The sequence below is a fragment of the Megalops cyprinoides genome, chromosome 7 (assembly GCF_013368585.1).
Source record: "Megalops cyprinoides isolate fMegCyp1 chromosome 7, fMegCyp1.pri, whole genome shotgun sequence".
In the NCBI taxonomy this organism is placed as follows: domain Eukaryota; kingdom Metazoa; phylum Chordata; class Actinopteri; order Elopiformes; family Megalopidae; genus Megalops; species Megalops cyprinoides.
Window position 1 is genome coordinate 30,388,395 of NC_050589.1, and position 16,879 is coordinate 30,405,273.

The 16,879-nt window shown below is 46.1% G+C and overlaps 1 protein-coding gene across 1 annotated transcript in view; it reads left to right on the forward strand.

Annotated features, from left to right (window-relative positions):
• The first annotated feature begins 1,324 nt into the window (after positions 1-1,324).
• The window catches only part of plekhg5b (pleckstrin homology domain containing, family G (with RhoGef domain) member 5b), a 65,632-nt gene continuing 50,077 nt past the window's right edge, over positions 1,325-16,879 (forward strand). Inside the window, exon 1 of the mRNA XM_036533922.1 lies at positions 1,325-1,406. Coding sequence (XP_036389815.1) covers positions 1,325-1,406 — 82 coding nt within the window. The remainder of the gene's footprint in view (positions 1,407-16,879) is intronic.

A 16,879-nucleotide genomic window follows, 5' to 3' on the forward strand; every position in this document is an offset into this window, starting at 1 on the left:
TAAATCCAGATCAGCACTTCATTAACACGTTAGTCAAATCTAATTCATCATGAGCTGAACTGGATCATAAACCAGCTTACAAAATGGACCCCCCAGGACTAGAACTGCACAAAATCTGTTTCAAGTTTATACTTTGAAGTTCACCATACACTGTAGACCAATCTTAAGAATTTCTGGACTCATTAAAACAACGGAGTGTAAAATGGTTTAAAGGGTATCGCCACAGGTCGTATTGGAAAAATACACACTGAAAACTATAAAAATGTGTAAGAAACAAACGCCTGAAACGCACTGATACTCCACGGCGCCCCTAGCAGCGACCCGGTGAACATTCGAAGAGTGTCAGTGGAAAAAAAAAAACGTCCTACAAAAAGAGCTGACTGAATGAATGCAGAGTGCTGCTGATGGCTGAAAAAAGAGGGGGATCGGAGGCGGGATCAGTAGACGGTGAGCCGGGGGTGATTTCCAATAGCTTCAGTCCGGTCCGACGCTGGAACGGGTAATCACATGGCGACAGAGCACAGGAACGAACGGGAGGAAAAGCGAATCAATGATCTTGCGTTTGTCGTTGAGGAAAACCGGCAATGACACCTTCCAGAAAGGAAATTAATGAGCGTGCTAACGAATCTGAGAGTCGGAGGGAATGCACAAAGCGCGTTTCATGCATCAACAGGTTATCGCAACCCAGAGGACAGCTCACGGCTGTTTTGCAGTCTCCTCCGCTAGCGTTTACGCGTGCAATACGGCATTAACCTTGCATATTAAACAAAACTTTTTGTGAAAGGATCCGACTGAGTTTTTTCCCCTTTTTCTTTTTTAATTGCCACGGTTTACCTTAAAAGCAAGGGGGAAGACAGCACCTAGCCATCAAGTTGGCAATATTTTGTAATACAAGTCTGCTCTTGGAAAATGGCAACAGCTAGACAAAACCAGCTAGGTAGCTAGCTGTTACAAGTTTCTCCTGGATATAGAACTCGATACACGTAGCTGGCGTATATTGATTAGACGTTGCAACCGAATTCATTGCATATAAGTGTAACCAAAAATTTTGTCATCTGTGTGTTTTACGGTGGTCAGTTGTTAATCCATGTTTAGCATGCGACATTGGACATGACATTACACTGTATTCACTGAGGTTCGAAAAGAAAACAGAGGGGTCAGCGGCAAGCTTACACAACGCCTTCAGACAAACTGGCCAAGCAGAGTCATGTCAGCGGCTGATGTTGACCGCTGTTGACCCTGACGTTTACTGCAACTGGCCGTTTTGTCTCTGGAGCTCTCGGCGAAAAAGGAGGAAGGCTAAGTTGCAGACCTCGATGCATTGATGGTTCCGAACAAGTGGACTATGAACTCAGTCCTGCATAGGTCGCCGCCGAGAAGCTGGCTGGGTCTCCGCTTGCGGCTGAGTAAGTATTGACGTGTGTCCATTTTCACGCTTCGTTTCAATCGTGCAACTTGCTTACGTAATCGTTTCTAGCACTAATAGGCTAATAGACGAGACGCGAACGACAATGTTAATTTATGAAGCTTAAGGCGAAACATCTTGTATCTTAATGAAAGGAACTGTCTGTATTTTAAATGCTAAGAGCATGAAGGTAATGTCACGTGCATGAAAAACGGATAGCTCATAAAACCTGGCTGATTATCCGTTCGCATCGGAGGTACAGTCATGCAGCTATTGGAGACTTATGCAGAGACGAGATATACGGTGCATTGTACTGAGTGTCAAGGAAGGACTGTACCCGCTGGGCTATGTACAGAATTAGCTGTGCGGCGGAGAAGAGTAAATGGAGTCAAAGTTTTGGAGTTGGGACTTGGGAGAAATAACGAAGTGATTAATTTGCATCGTGTCAGTCAGTGTAGCGCTTAAATCAGAGCCGGTGGTAAGCACCCAAATACTTAATTAGCCTCTAGCTAATCCGGTGACCTGTTCGAGCTGCCCAGCAAGTTGGCAATTAAGCTTCTTCTGATATACAAATCTCTTTCCATACAAGCTGTAATGGCGTTAAGAAGCTTGTGTGCTGCCAAAAATGTACACGGATACGAACTGTGCGATTGTGACTGCTTTGTAGAATGAGAAAAGGTAACAAACTACTCCCCCCCCCCCCCCCCCAACCCACTACTATACCATTTGTAAACACAGAAGAATACAGCAGATTGGACAGCAAATGTTTTTGATAGGTTATTATCAGTTAATCTTCCATAAAGCAATTTGCTCAAATAAAGTGGCTTCACTGAAAGTGGCAGGCTGTTTTGGAGCAGTGTTTCACTTAATATTCACCGTTTTGGACTGAATGAATTTTACCCCTCAGAGGAAGTGAACACTTAGAAGTAATGATGGGGACCAGTCAGAGACAAATACAAGGGCAAATGCAACTTGCCCCCTACCTCAACACTCAAAGGCTGAGGTGTTAGCCACGAACACGTTCCCTCCACCTTATCCACAGCTCTCTTGTTTTCTGTTTAGCAATGCTGCTTTTGTGGTCGGTAAACTGAAAAGTCCACAATCTGCAGCCAAGCAGTTCTCTGGACAGTGGAAGAGAAATAGCCCCTAGTGAACCTTCTTCTCCGATGGGGGAGGTTCGAGCCAGCAATTGGTTGGTGCTCGTGTTGTTTTTAGTCCCCAAGCATAACTGTACTTCCAGCTGTCCCCACAGTGGCTATATATCTGTGGTGAAAATACAGTGCTCTCTAGAATATTCACTTAGTTCTGTAAAGTCCAAGCCACCATAATATGAGCACTCTGAATGCCTGGATACTTTTGTGCTCAACATTTTGGGTTTTCCCTCCTCCAGACCTGTTTAGAATAACAATTCTGTAATAGTCCTCATAGGGAGCATTCTGAAGGAGCAGTGTAATTGTTCTATTTTATCGTGAAATATACAATGAGAATAAAGTATACAGAGGGAGGCTTGGTCAGAGGTTCTATGTGTGATATGGTGGTGTTACTGGAGTCTCCACTGGAAGAAGCTGAATGTTAAATAAGAAAACCAGGGCCTGACTGCTGATGTTTCAAAATGACATTGGCAGATTGATTGCTCATAAGTCTTATTGTAATTATTTTTCATGGGACCAAATAATGCCTGAAAACTATTTCCTCTGTGGTCCTGATCATTAGACTGTTTTTTATGACATTTTATTATAGCTTCTGGTTTGGTTGTGGAAAATGCAGTTGAGCAAGTTTCAAGTATTCTTTGTTTTTACTGTGATCGTTTTTGGTGCCCATTACTTTTTCGTGCTAGCATTTTTCACTCAAGTTATGTGTTTTCCATTTAGGAAGGTAGGTTTAAGTGCAGGCCGTGTATGTTATTGTTTTAATGAAATTTTCCTTCTTTAAGTTTAAACTATACTAATGTCAGTCAGAAGAATATATTCAGTAGTTTATTAGCTATTGGGGTCCTAGTCCCATGTATCATTATTTAACAAAAAAAAAAAGCTCGAAGAGGCCTAGAGAAAGCCCATTTAGTTTGGCCTGGACTCAGTGTGAAGTTCTGGACGAGCTGACTGTTTCACCACCCTCTTAAGCCGACGGCTTGGCCCAGAAAATGACCGGAAATGGAACGTGTCAGGACGGGCAGCTGAGCCGTTTCTCCGTGAGCCGCCTGGCGCGAGACTCTCGCCCTGAGTGCGGAGCGCGAGGAGGACTGGATGTGGAATTAGCCGTGGATAAAACAGCTGACGCGCTGAGAGGGGAAATCTGCATCCCTGGCGCGTGAATATCCTCCCTGCGGACTGGCGGTGGTTGCAGTTCAAAATGCGCTGCCCTGGCTCGCCTCCCACAGCCGCGCGCTCAGCGGAAGGAACAGAGGGCAGCTGAACACTCATGGGGCATGGAGCAGAGGAGAGAGAGCGGCTGCCGGCTGAAAGAGATGGGACTGGGAAAACCGACGGTTCAGCTGCTTTCTTTCATTTGTTGGATCCGTATAGTTCAGGAAAAGCTACACTCAGTCGGGGAAGATATACTGTTATGGACTATTATAACTTTCAGTCCCTAGAAACCATGATAAAACCAATGATTTAGCAAACGAGCATATTTAATATTAACACGGTGACATGGTTCCTTGTACTTGAACTTGGGCAGGGCAGCATTTTCTGGGGGAAAGGCTGGCCTTTCATTCTCCATCCTTGATAATGTCTTGCACTTGGGTTATATGGTATGGGTTCCTACAGTTGCCATCCTTCTCAACTGTGAGTGACCAGAAACAAATTAAAGTACACTTGCTGTCTCATGCAGTCTACAACCTAGAAAAGCCCCAGTTTAATCACCAAAATTCGCATTCATAATGCATCAACAGCACCTGAAAGTCACCAGCACCACCTGCATTTTTCTATTTGAAATTCAGGAACTATCGGTAATGTGTCACACAACCCGGTAGCTCTATTTCGAGAGCCGCACCCACATGAGTCAGGCAGAGTAATCAGCCGAGTAACGTAAAACTAAACCAAGGCAATGTGTCTTTGGAAGCCTGTAATCCAGGCATGGAAGCCGGGCAGCCCTTCCCAGGACCCTGGCCTAAGCTCCCTTAAACAGACTGGTTTAATCTACGACCAGATGTCTCGTCTGTCTGGCTGTGGAGCCCTGATACATGTTTTGAACCAGTTCTAGCATCCTTATGGGGGTCTTCTTTCCATTGTTCCACATTTTTTGCTTTCATTATTATTATTTTTTTATTGTTGCTGCACCTTTTCCCTTTTTTGCCGTTTCCTGCGGTGTGTCAGACAGTTGTGCAATCCTGTCCTTAACAAACAGGGTCGAATAAGGTAGGTGTGACTGATTGCGTTGGCTCCTCCACTGGCGTGGTGTTCTAGCTCGAGCATCCCCTCAACAGTGTAGTCTGTTCCTGTTATGTTCCTGTTATGTGGTCCACTTGATAGTCCGTTTCTATTATGGGATGTGTCCGAGGTCCGTCAAAGTGATTTGGTGCTTACTGTGTGGTGTCAGCGCCTCGGGTTCCTTTTCTGCATCTTAGTCAAGTGATTCACCCCTGACAAAGATTATTCTGTTTTTCTACATGTAACTTAGAGGCATTTTATCTTTTCAGATATCCAGTTGAAGTTTAGATTGTGTATTATCTTAAAATATGAAAAGGCCATATTTGTCTTGGCTACGTTAATACAAAGACAACTATGCAGCTCCCCTTGTGTGATAAAATTGAATTTGAAACATTATGAAGGCTGTGATGTCAACCGGCTTGTGAAAGTGTTTTTTTTCCTTATGGTGGCTAATTTCACTTTAACAGTATAACTCTGGTGCAGGATATTTAAAAGGGACCTGGAAAATAATTATATATTATGGATTATAGAGGGATGCACTAGTATATTTCTGTGATATTTTTCTTAACTTGTCTTCAGTGGTGATATATGACTTGTCAATACACAAAAACATAATCAACCATAGTCAGGAAGACATTTTGCCCAGCGGTCATGCGTGACTTGTTTAGACTGAAAAACACTGATACACACCCATTTCATGGGGGAAGAGAGAACCTATAGTATCGGATTAGCGGAACCTGTCTCGTGCCGTTGGCTTTAGAAGAAGTCTGCTTCACTGTTCCCACTCACACTCACATTACCTCCTTTCAGTGTTACAATGTAGCACAACTTTACAGCATGAAACATGAGAATGCCACACGTTACCAGGGACACCGTCATGCTCGATGTCTCACACTCCCATAATTCTCCCTGCCTTGTTTGCAGCTGAGCTGTGTACATTTTCAGTTGCTCCAAGTGTGAAGTTTAGAATTTGCAGCTTGTCACGGATAGCAAAACAAGGCAAGTCCGCCTCAAAGGCTGTGGGATTGAATTAGCTGCCTCTTAACTGACCTTTCACCTGCCTTGCACATAAGCCCAAAGCGTGAGAGTACGTCCCTACTGTGTGTGTATGTGTGTGTGTGTGCGTGTATGTGTGTGTGTATATGTGCGTGTGCCTGCCCAGTCCCAGTCATGACTGGGAGTTTTATTGCAGTTGTACAATTTCTCTGTCAAAGTGTCTGATTCCAGTGGTCTGTAAAACAGTAAGGTTCCTGGGTTCAGATCCCAGGTTGGACATCTGCTGTACACTTGAGCATAGAACATACCCCGAATCGCCCCAGCAGAAAAAAACAGCTGTGAACAAAGGTGTGTGTCGTAAAAAAGGGCCTCTGATCTCAGATCGGCCTGTTGAAGGTTATAAAAACAGAGCCCATTCCTTTTTGAATGTGGATCATATTGGTGATTTTGTGACACTTGAGTCGGATTTACCAATCCAGTACATTTTCTGTCAATGAAATGCAATAATTTAAATATTCTGGCGTAAACTAAATATGCAATTTTATACAGGGAAAAGGTATAGGTTGGGCCAATTGAGAATATTCTTGCTGCCAAAAGCCTGCTATTTATAGCTGAAGGTGAAGAATATGTTTCAACTTGGTATGAGGAATTCCACTCCTTTACAGCCAGAGTCCTCTTATTTTTGATTTAGCCTTTCATTTAACAGCTGATGAACACTTGAATTTAGTAATTAATCATTTGAATTAATTCATTAGGAGGTGAAACAGGAGAGAAAAACAGAAGGCACTGTGACCCTTTTGGGATGCATGTCCTTGCACTAAACAGTGCCAGGAATGAAAACCATTCAAAAGCTAATGTTGCATACAAAGCCAGTGCCATAATATCGACACGCAGTGTCTTCAGTGGAAGAAAAGTTCCGGGTGTTTCAGAGCAGCGGTGGCGTGCTGTTGAGCTGTGCCGCCGTGTGCTGCTACTCTTACCTCCGCCATGTGAAAGCACACTGATCATTTCCAGCTGTATCGCGTCCACAGATGAGGTCATCACATCAGACGCAGACACACGCCACTGGAGTCCCTCGCTCCCCCCCTTGCTCTTATAGCCATTTCCCAGGATCCTTCACTCCTCTCACTCTCACAAAGGACCTTTAGTGCGCATAGGAAGGCGTGCAGTGTTTGAGGTGTTCAACCCTTTTAACCAGGTCTCTTGTCCTCTAAAATCATATTGTGTCCCTGTTAATGAATAGTTGGGCTTCAGCTGGATTTTGGGGTGTTGAGCTTTGCAGTATTTTAGAGTTATATTAAGGGCACTGAACGTGTGCACCAGATGGAGCACTGTTGTTTCGCGTCTCACTGTGGCACTTAGTCTGAACCGGTCCATATTGCTGCATGTGTCAAACATGAGTACTGTAGCTTAGCCTAGAGGATTGCTTCTGCTTGGAAAGCTAATATGTTAATGCATAAAGGCATTAACATCTGAGAGTGTGACACACCAGTTTAATATGCTCCCATACTGCCATGAAATCCTGATGCTACAGGGAAAAGAGTAAACCGCTCTTAGCTTAGCAGGCAGGTATATGTCTGTCTGCCACAGTCTGAGGGACAGAGGGTAGACAATCTGCCACAGCAGTTATGTTTAGGCATGTCTGTCATCTTAAGTGATAGTTTATAGAAGTGTTTATTTTAATTCCAAACCCTTTGCTTTGGCAAGACTGTATTTATATGGTTGTGAATTGCCAACCAAGTCCCATTTGAATTGCGATTTGAACGCAGACACCGCATGAGGAGGTTGACATGCTTGCATCCCTTGTGCTTCTGAAGCGCAAGCACAGCGTGGAAATCGCTCTGGAATGACTGTTATTTCAACGTCAGATTGTCACCGTTCCTCACTTGCGCTCGACTTGCTCTGGGGCCGAGGGGATGCCACGCCCTCTCAAATTGGGCCGTGGTTTCCTTTCAAGGGGAACACTGAGCGGATAATTAGAAGGGCCGCTGCTCTGAGGTCAGTCCCTTGCATCTTTTTTCAGTTAGCGAGCCTGGGAGGTTCTGTTCACCCCAGTAAGAGGCCTGCCTAAACCCCCACCTCCTCCCCCATCCAAATAGCTGTTTATGAACCTTCCAGCCCTCTCTGTGACAATACCCATATCTTAAGAGGATGAGCGTTTTATTTTCTGTGCAGCACAGATTGGAGGACACTTAGGCTGTTATTCACCTTTCACAGTGAATGCCACACTGTGCAATTTCAGCAATAAGGTTCCAATTACCGGATTCTCCAAATCAACACGTGCACCAGGCTGGATGTGGCCGCACTGTTTAATTTTCGTCTGTGTGGAGGTTGGTTTTCCCCTGTCTGGAGGTTGGAAGATGGACTTTTTAAGTACATGTCTGACAGTAGTAATCTCTGTGGCGCTGAGCGCCCGCCATGTTGCGTGCAAAGGTACAATTCCGTACGTGTCGAACAATGCCACCAATACACCGCTGATAAGAGACAGTTGTAATATTGCGCACCTTCTCATAATCAGTATTTCATTACTTTACACCATGCAGGGTATCCTGGAAAAACTCAGGAATACACTTTTTGAGAATGAGGCTTTCATTGATGAGGGAATTCAATCTCAGGACACTTTCAGGGTTTTTCAACATTTCCACATCTGTCTGCATTTCCAGGCCTACAGAGCTTTGCAATCTCAACTTAAGGCACTTTATTTGCATTAACAAAACAAATAGGAAAATTTGGATTATCAAGGTTTTTTTTTTTTCCTTTTTTCCTCCATAGAACTCACCTTGTTTATCACGAAGGGCGCGTCTATTTTGAAACGTCTGCAGAATATGTTCAAAGGAAAGGAAACTGACAAAGAGATTACAGTTGGACATACTGCACAGAGGATGCGCATTTCACATGAGTCAAGCATGCAGATACACCCAGTCAGAAGACACTTACTCCCATGAAGTTTGAACAATTGGCTTTTCTCTTGGAGGACTGGAATGCATTTGGTTTAATTTGTGGTGAGAGTTGTTGGCGTCAGAACATTGGCAAAGCCAAGGGGTAAAGCTGTCCTGTGCCATGCCCTACAGCTCTCACAGTGAGCAGTGCAGCGCATGATGGTTGATCTAGAAGTATGTTATAAAGACCTGAGTGCTTTTGTTAGTTGTGTGTTGTTTTTTTGTGGGAGAATGTGGCCAAGGGTGCCTGCTGTCCCCAGCCATGGAAGAAACTATTACATGAACCTCTCTGGGGAAAGAAAATACTGTAGCTTGTTTTGTACTGCAGTAATACTGTATGAGTAGGAAATCATTTAAGAGCAATTATCAAAAAAGCACTTTATTATGCTCTCAGATGTTTGAGAGAGACAACAACCTAATCCAACTGATACTTTGTAGAGCTTTTGTTAGCTTCATGGTAACTAACTTGGGACTACTTTTTGGTAGTCCTCAAGAACACATGAATGTGTATGTGTGATGGCTGTATTGTTTGTCCAAAATTGACTTGACATTTTTTTTCCAAAATTAGGATAACAGTTGTATTGTTTTCTAAGATCATGGTTGTGTCAAATTAGACTATGCTACAATACAGCAGGTGCCACCAAAGAAGCCAGTAATAAAACTTATTAAAACTTTTTAAAGCTTATGTTTCAATATTCATGTTTCAGTAAATACACTTGTTTGTTTTTGTCTCTTTGAAGATGTAGTAGAGATGGTCAGATTCTCTGTCCAAAATGATTTGGGACTACAGCTATATAACCAGTCCTCTGATAGTGATTTTGGCCAACAATGTGAGATGTTCAGCTCATTCTCAGTGACCATATGTGGTAGAAATTAAGAGTACTTAAACAAATGTTATGATACCCTTGAGTAAGCAAGGCCTCAGCTGTCTTATAGAGCAGGTGGACAAAGGGTTAATTGCAATCTGTGCTCCCTTCATCTAAATATAACCCTTGTCTTCCACATGAGCAGACTGAGCAGCAGTGAGCTCACTCGGACCTCTGGCTGCAGAGAGGACGCTCAGACCTTCAGCTGCAATGAGCACGCTCAGACCTCTGGCTGCAATGAGCACGCTCAGACCTCTGGCTACAGAAAGCACGCTTGGACCTCTGGCTGCAATGAGCACGCTCAGACCTCTGGCTGCAATGAGCACGCACAGACCTCCGGCTGCAATGAGCATGCTCAGACCTCTGGCTGCAGAAAGCACGCTCAGACCTCTGGCTGCAATGAGCACGCTCAGACCTCTGGCTGCAATGAGCACGCTCAGCGGCTGCAATGAGCACGCTCAGACCTCTGGCTGCAATGAGCACGCACAGACCTCCGGCTGCAATGAGCACGCTCAGACCTCTGGCTACAGAAAGCACGCTTGGACCTCTGGCTGCAATGAGCACGCTCAGACCTCTGGCTGCAATGAGCACGCTCAGACCTCCGGCTGCAATGAGCATGCTCAGACCTCTGGCTGCAGAAAGCACGCTCAGACCTCTGGCTGCAGAAAGCACGCTCAGACCTCTGGCTGCAATGAGCACGCTCAGCGGCTGCAATGAGCACGCTCAGACCTCTGGCTGCAATGAGCACGCACAGACCTCTGGCTGCAATGAGTACGCTCAGACCTCTGGCTGCAATGAGCACGCTTGGACCTCCGGCTGCAATGAGCACGCTCAGACCTCCGGCTGCAATGAGCACGCCCGGCCCTCCGGCTGCAGAGAGTACGCTCAGACCTCTGGCTGCAATGAGCACGCCCGGCCCTCCGGCTGCAGAGAGTACGCTCAGACCTCTGGCTGCAATGAGCACGCTTGGCCCTCCGGATGCAGAGAGTACGCTCAGACCTCTGGCTGCAATGAGCACACTCAAACCCCTACCAGGAACAACTATGCTGTGCCCCACAGGTACAGTGAGCATGCTCAGACCCCTCTGGCTGCAGTGAATATGCTCAGATCTCTGACTCTATTGAGCATGCTCTGACCTTCAGCAGCACTGAGCATGCTCAGTGAGTGTGCTCATTGCTTTGCTGCAGTAAGATAAGTCAGACATGCAGCTGCAGTTCCTTTGTCACCATTCAATCACACAATTATTTCATTCACACTGTCTACTAGACTGCACCAACACACTGCCTTCCCATTAGCATACCCCTCACAGGAACACATATACACTCACACTCTCTGACACACACATACACACACACACACACATACTCACACGCAGACACACTCACTCACTGTCCGGTTCTCCCTTGAACTCTGAAACAAAAGTCACTGGTAACAGCCAGCAAAGCTCCATTCTTCCTGATTGTTTGAGCCTGGGCTCACTCGCTGACCACACTATAATAGAGATCAGTGGGTAGGCTTAGTTCCAGAGGCCCTGCTAAATGCTTTGTCTTGTAACATCTAAGAGTTGGCAATCTATAGCGTGCCCCTCCATCTGTGAGAACAACTGCGCCGGGCTCTTGAGCTGATGGAAAGAATTCTTGCAAGGAAATAGTAAAACGCCTATACAGAGCCCCCCAACCCTTCCACGCAGATAGATTTTGAAGAATGGGAGCGGCTGAAAAGCCTCGTCTCCCTCCCCTCTCTTTATCTGCCTTGGTCTCTCTGCAGCACGTTAAGTGGAAATGGCCCCCCGTGTGGCGGCCTGTGTTCTCAGGCAGTCAGAGCGGCCTCTTCATTAAAAGGAAGCCCCGCGCTCAAAGCCGTCTCAGATCACTTCCATATGTCCGCCGAGCGCAGCAAATCAGCTCCCATCTTGCCCTCTAATTTCCTTTCCCAAATTTAGACATCTGAGTCGCCCGGTGACATCACCCGCTCACTGCCTCTCTCTTCCCAGCTAGTGCGTGATGTCCTCGCAGTGCAACTCTGCAGCCCTGCAGTAGCAGCTACAGACTTATAACAGTGTTGTGAGAGTTTTGCATGTTAGCTGGAGTGCCTGTTGCCCATGTATTTAACCTATATTCTCGGTTTTCACAGTGGAAATGGAAATTGTTCTTGCAACCCTTTCTGGGCCCCCTGTTAAGACAGCATTTTCCTCTGTGGGACACAACCATGAACCTTCAGCTCCCAGCTGCCATTTCAGAGAGAGTGCTTTCATAAAGATAAATAAATCCTTCTCCATACGTAAAAGAGACACAAATTTATGCAGAAAAATGTCATGCTTTTACAGTTTGTGCAAAACATAAAGAAAGTTCTCCATTTCCGTGGGAGTGGGTTTAAAAGGAAGCTTTGTGTCGCCCAGGGCCGAAGTCATTGGCTCAGACGGCCTATCCCAGCATGCACCTCTCCTCCCCATGAATACAGCACTTGTCAGATGGAGTGGGTTGAATCCCCCCTACAGTCCAGAGATCTATGACACCAAGCAGTTCACTGCACAAGGCACTTCCCAAAGATCGTGAAGCTTTACTGGAGGGTAGCGCTCCAATGTTTTTGAGCTTGCAAACATTTTTGGTGGTGCATTTCCCTTAGAAGTGATGCACTTCACCTTTCGTCAAGGGAGGCTGAAGGAGTGGGGGAAATGGTTGAAGGCTGGGCTCGGGTCTGTCTAGATTCATCACTGGGAAGTTGGTCTGATGTTAGGGTGTTGGTTACTATGCGGTTAGACTGAAGATCAGATAGGTTGGGTAAGCGAGGTAATGGGAGAGGTTCTTGTAGGAGTTGGGAAAAAGCATGGCTGATGCCCAGTGTTGTTTAAGAGCACTGCTGGGCTGAGATTTTGTAAAGTTGGTTTGAAGGATGTGATGAATGACCTGTGTGAGGTGTTTTGTGGGTACCTGTTAGAGTGAAAGCCAGCATCGCTGGTAAGCTATTGATTTGGAAATGTGCATTGTGGATGTCGTCTTGGTTGTGGGTCGTGGAAAATATTGGGAAGACTTGGTAGAGGAAGTGACTGGGAAGGCTAGCGCTCTTTAAACAGAGCTGAGAGTAAGGGGTGCCGTTGAGGTGACTGACAGGGTTAGTCAGAGGGTGGGGTGTTTGAAGTACATTGTTGTGTCGGGGAACACCAGCCGGGATGTTCCTTTATTGGAAGAAACGGGGGGCGTATGAGTTGGAGACCCTTCCTTCCTCGCTCGCTGAGCTGGAGGTAGAGCGATACTCCTGGTCCTCCTCCCTGGACATCATCCAGGATCTGTACGGTAAGGTGCGGGGAGAAGGGGGGTATCAGTACTGAATGTGACCACTTGCAGTCAAGGCTTTCCACTGCGGGAGTGTTACTCATTGGGTGGTGACCGTGAAGTGCCTTTTCTTGGCAGATGCCCTTGGCTCATAGTGTTTACAATCTTTTTCACAGAAACGGGTCTGAAAGTAAACTTGCCATTGTATGTAGTCTAAAAGATGATACCTGGTATAGCTCAAATTTCTCGTTCTAAGATATGTTATGGTAAAGAGGGGGGAGGCTGGGAAAAAGAGACGGTTTTGGGGGAGGGTGGGGGTGTACAAAGCTGCCAGTAGGTGTGGCTTGTCCTGTGATTGATTTACTATTGTTGCAGTTTAAGAGGAGAGATCGAAAGGCCACCAAAAAAGGTCCAAGGGCACGAAACCGAGAGGTGCCGGTCGCTCAGGGCTGAAAGGGTTGACTCTGCTCAGTCTTACACAGGGAGGCTGGCTCAGTTTCCAGTCTCTGAAAAGAACAGGCGAAGTGAGCGTGGACTCCAGTCACACAGGCACCTGGCTGCTGGGGGTATGCTTACTTCCAGACAATTCCCATCTTATTTTATTGATTGAGTTCACACAGGTTCTAATTAAAGCTGTCCTTTGGCTCGCATGTGCGCTGTGGGCTGATCCAGCGCATCAGAGTTTAATTATGACAACCCTTTAAACAAATGTGTCCAGTCAGGGTTTGGAACTAGTCAGAATTTTTCTGGAATTAAGAGGAAAAAAAGATATTTTGAATTTTTGATGTTAAAGCCATGAGTGGTGATTGGTTTTCCACCAAACTGCTTTGGGGTTTTACTTTCTAATACACATTTGCTTTTTTCCACTCTCCAGTGGAATGTTTAAAGATTATGGGAAAGTTAAGTGGGGATTTATTTCAGTCATAAGAAAAACCTTTCAGCCTTTTTGCCCTTAGATGAAAGAGTACTTCAGATGAATCAGCAGTGATATCTAAGGATGACTCTTTAGATCTCCATCTTTCTGAAGATCATTTTAATATTGCCAGTGGAAGTTGAATAGAGGGGATTCTGCAGGTGAACACTGTAACAAGAGTCCTTTTTTCGGTACATTTTACATTCCGTGAAAAGCTCTCGTTCAAGGTTCATATGTTCAAGCTGTTCAAAGACTGGCAAACCTGGTGGCGGCAGCTGCTGCGATTAAATATTTTGCCACTGAAGGACTGCATAGCTGAGATGAATTGCAGCGCTGCTTCTTGTCTGCCAGTTTGAGGCAGCTCAGGGGCATCTGTTCTTAGACTGCTGCCCCTCGTGCCATTAGGAGCAGATAGCATTTGGGACGTCTGGAGGCAGGAATGTTTTTAATCCAATTTTCCTCATTGCTTCTGCCGCGGAGATGGGCCTTCGCGTTGCGCTTATGGTGCCTCTTTGGATCTCGATGGCTCAGTCAGGGTGGGAGGAATGCACCAACATGAAAGGCTGTTCTTTAATCCCTCCCTCTGGAGAGCGCAGGGTCCGTGTAATTTAGCCACCTGCTCCTCACCCCTATTTTTCTCCTCTGTTCAGCTGCAAACTGACTTCAGAACAGCACAGCAACCCATGGTGACATTAGCAGCACTGTAATCAGCCTTGGCTCGGCTGATCAGAGAACCTATTCTGCCCTGCCACCCCGTCTAATAATGTATTAAAGAAAATGGTGTACTGCATGTGTCAGCACTAGGGTCAATAACCATTGTAATCTGTGGCTGAGATATGTAATTTTCACAGTATACATCAACGGGAACATTTCAATAGAGCCATTCACTTTACTGTTGTTTTAATGAGTTGTAGTAAAAATATAAGAGATCCCACATGGAAATTCATGGACCCTGCTGGATGTAAAATGCAAATTTATTTCTTTTCATTTATTTTGTTCAAAGGTAATGTATACACGAGTCCAGTATTTAGTTCATGTCCTGGATATGGTCCCTGGTCTGTTACGAGGGCGACTGTTTCTGCTGGCTTGTTTGTGCTTCTGTCCTCTGCTTTGCAGAGAGACCTGAAAAATGTTGTTTATTGCATGTACAATAGCTACGTCTCCCTGGGGGGCACCGGGGGGGAAAACAGCATCAGCAGGCTTGCTTTTTTGCCTGCTGCAGTTGACGGATAGATGTAGCTCAGCCTTACTGTGTCCTGATTGAGAAGACTCAGGTGAGTTTACCTGAGGTGGCTTTCAGCAGCCGTGGCTTGATCAGTTGCAGTCATAGCCTTCCACTGTGGGAGTGTTACCCGCTGGGAGGTGACCGTGAAGCACCTTTTCTTAGAAGATGCCCTTGGCTCGTAGTATTTACAGTTAACCCTTTTATACAATTGCTTTTCTGGGACTGTACAGGGGCAATCCAGGTGAAAGGTATGCATAGCTGACAGCATAATATAGGCGTCCCCCTGGTGTGGAAGCCCACAGCCCTCAGATAGGGCACCGCCGTACATTGCAACCGCAGAGTCCCTCCCTTCGTGTACACAGGAGACCAGACTGACCCAGAAACACCTTGTACTCTGGCATGGCTTCACCTCCGTCTGCATCGTATCCTCCAGCAGACGACAGCCATTACATAACTGACTCCTGGCCCGGTGATGTGTTGTTGTACCAGCACAGAAGCTGGGGGAGAGGGGGAGGGGTCCGCCTCAAAGGTCATACACCAAAAACAACAGAAAGAAAAATCTCATTAAAGACACAAAGAGCATGTGGGCCTCGGTAAAGCTCAAAAAATTGAACACAGGCTCTTTCATTCCCAGAATTCCTCAGGAAAGTGTGTTTAGGCCTCACAGTAAATGTGAGCTTGGCGTTCCTCTCCCTTCGCCTAAACAAGGAGCCTGGCGGGGAGGGGTGTGGGGGGTGGGGGCAGGGAGAGCAGGTGTGGCACAGGTTCAAGGAGAGGGAGGCGGTCTTGTACAAGGAGTGTGATGGAGAGTGTGGAGATGGGGCAGAACAAGCTGGTACTGTGCGGTGCAAATAGATCAGGGACGCTGCTAACATGACTGACATAGTGTGACCGTCTTGTGTAGCTCTTGGTTTCAGCTGATACTGGCTCCTTATTTTCGTGTCTCACAGACGAATATTTGTGTGGAGATAGCAGCGCCCCCCCACCCTTTGCCCACCCACCCATTCGTCCTAGAATACCTCCTGTTCTTTAGATGTGAACGTGTGTGAATGAAGGGCCAGTCCGATGTTTAGCATTGCAAAGAGGGAGTGTTTGTTTGAAGCGCGAGTGTGTATATGTGTGTTTGTGTCTGTATAGAGTGTTTATTTTCTTCCCCCGCTTTGTTCCATGCTCGCGTTGGTCCCCGCACAGGACCCATGCACAGCCGACGGCGACGAGTCTATATGCAGTAAGGCACGCTTTATTGGGGGGGTATTGTCCGGCAGTGCCCGCTGTGTTTCTGAGTGTTTTTATTTTTGGCCTAATCAGCACTGCTGAGCTCAGGAATTCCTGCCCTTGCTGGAGAGAGAGAGAAAGAGAGGGAGAGAGGGAGGGAGACAGCAGAGGACAGCGGGAGAGAGTGAGAGAGAGAGATTTAATGATTTTTAATCCGCAATAATTTCACTAACATTTACCACAGTCCCTCCTTAAGTATTTGTTAGTATTGCTTTCTGTCACAAAAACCAAGAGAGGGGGTCACAAGAGAGCTGGGCTTTAGCAGAGAGTCATAGAGAGAAGCTGAGAGGGCAGTGGAGAAGCAGAGATAGAGTGGTAGAAAAAGAGGGAGAGAGAGAGCTGAGTCAGGCTGTCGGGCACACCCAGCACCTCAGCACCCTGTCATTACCGCGCGTTTCACATCATGCTGAAACAGCCTCTAGACCTGCCTGCCCGTTAACCCCTTCAGCGCCGCGCTCACTGTGTCCCCAGCGCTCAAAGTCTTAAACCGGAATAGTAAGCATCACAGACATAAATGTGACCATAAATCCTGTTCTGAATTTATCTTGCATTTAGGAAGGACGTTCTCTCAAAAGGAAAACTTGTTGAGATCAAATACGGAGTTTCTGAACTTTAGTTTT